This window comes from Leucoraja erinacea, unplaced genomic scaffold (genome assembly GCF_028641065.1).
Source record: "Leucoraja erinacea ecotype New England unplaced genomic scaffold, Leri_hhj_1 Leri_130S, whole genome shotgun sequence".
In the NCBI taxonomy this organism is placed as follows: Eukaryota; Metazoa; Chordata; class Chondrichthyes; order Rajiformes; family Rajidae; genus Leucoraja; species Leucoraja erinaceus.
The window spans coordinates 220,820-228,034 of record NW_026575572.1 but is presented as its reverse complement, the minus strand read 5'-3'; the positions used below and the strand labels follow the sequence as shown (position 1 = coordinate 228,034).

General features: G+C 48.5%; 1 protein-coding gene across 1 annotated transcript; it reads right to left on the bottom strand.

The window, feature by feature from the left end:
* Window positions 1-699: 699 nt before the first annotated feature.
* Window positions 700-2,700, bottom strand: LOC129715663 (cyclin-dependent kinase 5 activator 1-like). Its single transcript, XM_055665520.1, has one exon. It carries the CDS (start codon window positions 2,321-2,323, stop codon window positions 1,367-1,369), a length of 957 nt encoding a protein of 318 aa, XP_055521495.1. The 5' UTR covers window positions 2,324-2,700; the 3' UTR covers window positions 700-1,366.
* Between the last annotated feature and the right edge of the window lie 4,515 nt (window positions 2,701-7,215).

Here is a 7,215-nt window from a genome sequence, read left to right as displayed (position 1 = left end):
CTGCATGTTTAATGTACAATACAAAACGAAAATTTGCCTCGAGTATCTCAACAATTGGCACGTTTGACAATCGGTCTGAACCCTTATTCACCCCCTCCCCCACCCCCCGTCCGCCCCCCCCCCCCCCCCCCCCCCCCCCCCCCCCCCCCCCCCCCCCCCCCCCCCCCTTTACCCTCCCCCCCCCCGCCACCCGGTTTATATTATTGTTTCTTTGTTCTTGAGAGAGCGAGAGGAAAAAAACAACCAAAGATTACATTCAGAGAATGACAGAACGGCATTCTGAAGATCAAATGTGCAAAAATTAAACGGCGGCTGGAAAACACAACCGTGGCCGTGAAAAAGCCGATAACGAGCCCCTCCCACGAACACACACACACACACACACACACACACACTAACACACACACACTAACACACACACACACACACACACACTAACACACACACACACACACACACACACACACACTAACACAATCACACACACACAGTCACACACACACACATACACACACACACACACACACACACAATCACACACAGACACACACAGACACACACAACACACACACAGACACACACACACACAATCACACACACACAATCACACACACACACACACACAATCACACACACACAAACACAATCACACACACACAGACACAATCACACACAACACAATCACACACACACACACACACACACACACACACACACACAATCAATCACACACACACCACCACCCAGTCATGGCCAAGACGCTGGAACAAATCTCTTTCCCAAATGGGAAAAAATAAATAAATGTATGTGTGCGCACATAGATATATATATATATATATGTATATATTTAAACTCAAATCTATATAAATATATATAGATTTGAGTTTAAATTCACAGGTTATCTACAGCATGTATCCAACAAATAGCCCGTGGAACCGCGCGAAATTGTTCGTTTGAAACCGGCCTCGCGTTACAGTGACAATATCATGCAAGCCTTTGTCATCTCCAAAAAAAAAAAACAACAATGGAAAATAAATTTAGAATAACCTTTCAGAAATGAACAGTGACCACCGTTGATACTGCGAATCACAGCACAGTTTGGATAAATAAATAACTCACAGAGATTTAGGCTTCGGTTTCTGATGCTGCAATTCTACGTCAATCTTTTATTTTGTTCGGCTTCAAGGCCAGTTTTTTTAATTTCCAAAACCTCCTCTGATTTAACTCTGGTGGCCCCGGGGCCTTGGAACTGCTCTCTGAGATTAACAATGGACACTTGCTCGGCACCCACTCGTTCGGCTATTATATAGAATTATCATTAATGTTATTTTATTGATTTAGATTAAAAAAAAAAAAAAAGGCTATTCTAACGGTCCAGACTTATTATATACTGCCCCTTGGAGTCTCTGATATTGGATTCGTTCTTGAGATCTTGGAAGACCTCGGTGAAATAGTGTGGGTCGGAGTTTATCCTAAGCATTTTGGCACTCATCCGGTCGATGATGGCAAGGCTACGTTCCCAGAAGACCTCCTTGTTGGTTTCCACCAGGAAGGGCTTGAGTGGGTAAGATATCTCGTTGCCCATGTAGGAATAGGCGAGGTAGAGACAGGTCAGGAACGTGGCTTGCAGTTCGAAGTCGGTGGCGATCTCCCCGTCCACCACCTCCCTGCAGAGGAGGTAGACGAAGACCACGTTGGCCGGGGTGATGAAGCCCTGATCTTGCCAGCCCTGGATGAGCAGCGAGCGGTCCACGTTCCTGAACCACAGCACCGGCTCGTTGGCGTTCATCTGCTTCAGGCGGTAGCACCGGCGGCACAGAAAGTCGCCCAAGCTTCGGAGGAGCTCGCCTGTGGACGCCTGCACCACCACTCGGCGAGGAGAGGAGCAGAGACCGCCGCCACTAGGCTGCTTCTGGGAGGGCTGGAGGTTCTTGGTCGTGGGCTTGAGGAGGTTGGTGGGGGCCACTGGCACCGGGACGGGGATGGGGGCGCTGGGAGGCTTCTGTTGCCCCGGGTAAGGCTCGGGGCCGCTCGGGGCTTGACCCAAGAGTGGGCAGGACTTCTTGAGGTTCTCGCTGTTGAGCTGTTTCACCGCATCGCTGTTCCCGGAGGCGTACACCTGAACCGCCGGCGTCGGGTTGACCTTCTTGGCGTTCTTCTTCTTGGCGGAGGCGGCCACAAGACGCTTCCAGGTGAGGGCGGAGATGAGGACCGAGTGCTTCTTCAGGCTCTTCTCCTTGGCGCCCTTGCCCCCCTGTGGACCACCTTCTACCGAGACGCCCTTGCCCTTGGGCTCGGGAGACAGCGAGAGCACCGTGCCCATGTCCCTCTCTGGAATCCGACCGGCACCGCCTTGCACTGCTGGTGGAGGTCGGGGGTGGTGGAGGTAGGTATCTCCTCTGATGGACCTCTCGCTGTGGTATCTGGAGAGACACAAGCTCGAACTCCCCCCCGCCCCGATCAACAAAGCCTCATTGGATGTTCAGGTTGTCTCTGCCAGGTGCAACAGGGATGGAGAGATCTTCTGGTCCAGGGATGGAGAGATCTTCTGGTCCAGGGATGGAGGGATCTTCTGGTCCAGGGATGGAGAGATCTTCTGGTCCAGGGATGGAGAGATCTTCTGGTCCAGGGATGGAGGGATCTTGGGCTGGGTTCGCCAGTCGCTCGGACCAACCTGTCACCAGCTGGTGTTAGGGTGGACTGACGCGGTCTATCTCATTCCCCCACCCCCCCCTCCCCCCAGCCACCACCACCCCCCCTCGCCCCTCCCTGCCGGCGATGGTCAGATAGCACAGCCAATCACAATATCCAACTCATCGCCATCCCACCTATCAGAATGGAGGCGGCAACGACCTCGACCAATACCACCAATCTCACCCCACTCAACCAATCAACGTTGGAGAAATCCAGGAGGTCCCGCCCACTTCTGAAATGGGGGAGGGCCTGAAAGGCATGATTGGCAGCGCCATCAACCAATGACAAGGCAAGGATGGGTGACAGGCAGCCTAGGTATCCAATACAGCCCATCGCACTATGGCCAAGAGGGAGGGGTCATGTTTGCCAGTTGTGGCTGATGATTGGATTAATCAATTGCGTTGCTCTGCAGAATTCACTGAGCCTAGAGACCAAAATTACCTATAAATTCCAGTTAATATTCTTGCATTTGTGTTTTAAAAAAAAAAGATGCATTTGCTTATAGAATTTCAAGGCCGCTGCTTCGTTGATCAGCGATAGAAAAATTGTACGTTTGTGTCTATACAAGAGGGAGGGGGAATGGGTGAAATTGTCATCCGCTGGCATTAATGCTACTTCAGTTTCAGCCAGCCCACTCCTAAACCACAGAATACATCGAAGCAATTTCTGCAGACCCATTCACACACACACACACACACACACGATTTTGTAATCTAAAAGAAAAGAAAAATCCCATTCGATGCAACGCCCTTTCTGGGAAAGAAGATTCGCAGGTAATCGCTGCAAGAATCTATCCTGATCTCCCGCTGGAGATTAACGTGGTGTGAATGCGATAAATGCATGGGAACCATGTTTTTGGTTCCCCATATCAATGCCCGGCCGGGTTGCAGCCAGAACCAACAGTAGTCAGGGCCAAGGGCACGCGTCTCAGGGGGAGGGGATACAAAAAACCATTGTCTACAGCGGCAGTCATTTGCATTTGTATAGCGCCATCGAAGATTGTCATCACCATTTCGCCCGCAAGCCACGTTAGGAGATGTTAGTTCACAAGTGACCTCCATTGTCGACAGAAGCAGGGAGGTTCTGCTGCAGTTGTACAGGGTCTTGGTGAGACCACGCCTGGAGTATTGCGTCAAGATAGTTTTATTGTCATGTGTCCCAGATAGAACAATGGAATTCTTACTTACTGCAGCACAACAGAATATGTAATCCTATGCAGTATAATGTGGATAAATGTGAGAAACATAGAAACATAGAAAATAGGTGCAGGAGTAGGTCATTTGGCCCTTCGAGACTGCACCGCCATTCAATATGATCATGGCTGATCATCCAAAATCAGTAGCATGTTCCTGCTTTCTCCCCATGTCCTTTGATTCCGTTAGCCCTTAGAACAATATCTAGCTCTCTCATGAAAACATCCAGGGAATTGGCCTCCACTGCCTTCTGTGGCAGAGAATTCCACAAACCCTTTCTCATTTCCCCCTTATCCTTAAACTGTGACCCCTTGTTCTAGCCATCCCTTTAGCCACAAGGGCCACATCTAACTCCCTCTTAAATATAGCCAATGAACTGGCCTCAACTACCTTCTGTGGCAGAGAATTCCACAGATTCACCACTCTCTGAGTGAAAAATGTTTTCCTCATCTCGGTCCTAAAAGATTTCCCACTTATCCTTAAACTGTGACCCCTTGTTCTAGAGAATAGGTGCCATTCGCGCCAGCGCCGCCATTCAATATGATCATGGCTGATCATCCAAAATCAGTACCCCATTCCTGCTTTCTCCCCATAGCCATATAATCATATAGCCATATAGCAATGACAGCATGGAAACAGGCCATCTCAGCCAGAGGTTATGGGGAGAAGGCAGGAGAATGGGGTTAGGAGTAGAGAGATAAACCAGCCATGATTGAATGGTGGAGTAGACTTGATGGGCTGAATGGCCTAATTCTGCTCCTATCCCTTATGGCTGATCTATATCTCCCTGCTAACCCCTTTCTCCTGCCTTCTCCCCATAACCCCTGACAACCATACTAATCAAGAATCTATCAATTTCTGCCTTACAAATATCCATTGACTTGGCCTCCATAGCCTTCTGTGACAAAGAATTCCACAGATTCACCATCCTCTGACTAAAGAAATTCCTAGGTAGACAAAAATGCTGGAGGAACTCATCAGGTGAGGCAGCATTTAGGAGAGAAGGATTGTGTGACGTTTCGGGTCGAGACCCTTCTTCAGACTAAGAAATTCCTTCTCACCTTTCTAGAGGTTCGTCCTTTTAATCTGAGGCTGCGGCCTCTGGTCCTAGACTCTCCCACTAGTGGAAACATCCTCTCCACCTCCACTCTATCCAAGCCGTTCACTATTCGGTAAGTTTCAACGAGGTTGCCCCCTCATCCTTCTAAACACCAGTGAGTACAGGCCCAGTATCGTCAAAACGCTCATCACATGCTCATCCACTCATTCCTGGGATCATTCTCGTAAACCTCCTCTGCACCCTGTCCAAAGACAGCACACCCGTCCTCAGATATGGGGCTCAAATATAACCATATATAACCATATAACAATTACAGCACGGAAACAGGCCATCTCGGCCCTTCTAGTCCGTGCCGAACACTTACTCTCACCTAGTCCCATCTACCTGCACTCAGACCATAACCCTCCATTCCTTTCCCGTCCATATACCTATCCAATTTATTTTTAAATGATAAAATCGAACCTGCCTCCACCACTTCCACTGGAAGCTCATTCCACGCAGCTACCACTCTCTGAGTAAAGAAGTTCCCCCTCATGTTACCCCTAAACTTCTGTCCCCTTAGTTCCGGGACCGCTGGGCTCCGCAGGGTGTTGAATGTATCCTCAATAAGGAGTGTATCATAGTTGTATAGTAGTTTATTATGGATACATGTTTGTATTGTATTATGGTGGTGGGTTCTGGCTTGTTTTATTGTAGTGTAAATATTATTTTTAACAATTGGATAAATTTTGTTTAAAAAAAAACAACAAAAAAAAAACACAACTTCTGTCCCTTAATTCTCAAATCTGTTTACAATGGGCCAAAACTGCTCACAAAGCTACCCAGTTGGTCAGGCAGCATCTGAGGTAGGTGATGGACAGACAAGTTTAGGTTCGGCACCCTTCTTTGGTCTGAGAAGGCTACAGACCCAAAAGGTTGCCTCAATTTATTTGATTTGGAGAAACAAAGAATTGCAGATAGATTCAAGTCAAGTCAAGTCACTTATATTTCTATAGCACATTTAAAAAACAACTCTCGTTGGCCAAAGTGCTTTACATTGGTGGAGGTACTAACGTTATACAACATTGGTTCATAGATTAAGTACATACACAAATACATACATATAGCCCTCCCTCAGAGGTCGTCAAGAAAGGCTTGAGAGTAAAGATGAGTTTGAAGTCTCGACTTAAAGGAGTCGATGGAGGGGGCAGTTCTGATGGGAAGGGGGGGATGCTGTTCCACAGTCTAGGAGCTGCAACCGCAAAGGCGCGGTCGGTCGCCCCTGAGCTTATGCCTAGACCGCGGGATATTCAGCAGCCCCAAGTCGGATGATCTGAGGGACCTGGAGGTGGAGTGGTGGGTAAGCAGACTTTTTATGTAGGTGGGGGCAAGCCCATTGAGGGCTTTGTAGACATAGAGGAGGATCTTGAAATGTATACGGAACCGCACAGGGAGCCAGTGGAGTGAGGCCAGGATCGGGGTGATGTGGTCTCCTTTTCGGGTGCCCGTCAGGAGTCTCGCTGCGGCGTTTTGGACCAGTTGCAGGCGGGACAGGGAAGATTGGCTGATGCCAGTGTAGAGCGAGTTGCAGTAATCGAGGCCGGAGGAGATAAATGTGTGGATGATCTTTTCCAGGTCATCAAACTGGAGGAATTGTTTTATTTTAGCTATCGTCCGATACATAGAAATATGGAAATTAGGTGCAGGAGTAGGCCATTCGGCCCTTCGAGCCAGCAACGCCATTCAATATGATCATGGACCATCATCCAAAATCAGTAGCATGTTCCTGCTTTCTCCCCATATCCTTTGATTCCGTTAGCCCTTAGAGCAATATCTAGCTCTCTCGTGAAATCATCCAGTGAATTGGCCTCCACTGCCTTCTGTGGCAGAGAATTCCACAAATCCCTTCTCATTCTTCTATATGGTGGCAAAAACAGGAAAGCAGACTATTATCTAAATGGTGGCCGATTGGGAAAGGGGGAGATGCAGCGAGACCTGGGTGTCATGGTACACCAGTCATTGAAGGTAGGCATGCAGGTGCAGCAGGCAGTAAAGAAAGCGAATGGTATGTTAGCTTTCATTGCAAAAGGATTTGAGTATAGGAGCAGAGAGGTTCTACTGCAGTTGTACAGGGTCTTGGTGAGACCACACCTGGAGTATTGCGTACAGTTTTGGTCTCCAAATCTGAGGAAGGACATTATTGCCATAGAGGGAGTGCAGAGACGGTTCACCAGACTGATTCCTGGGATGTCAGGACTGTCTTATGAAGAAAGACTGGATAGACTTGGT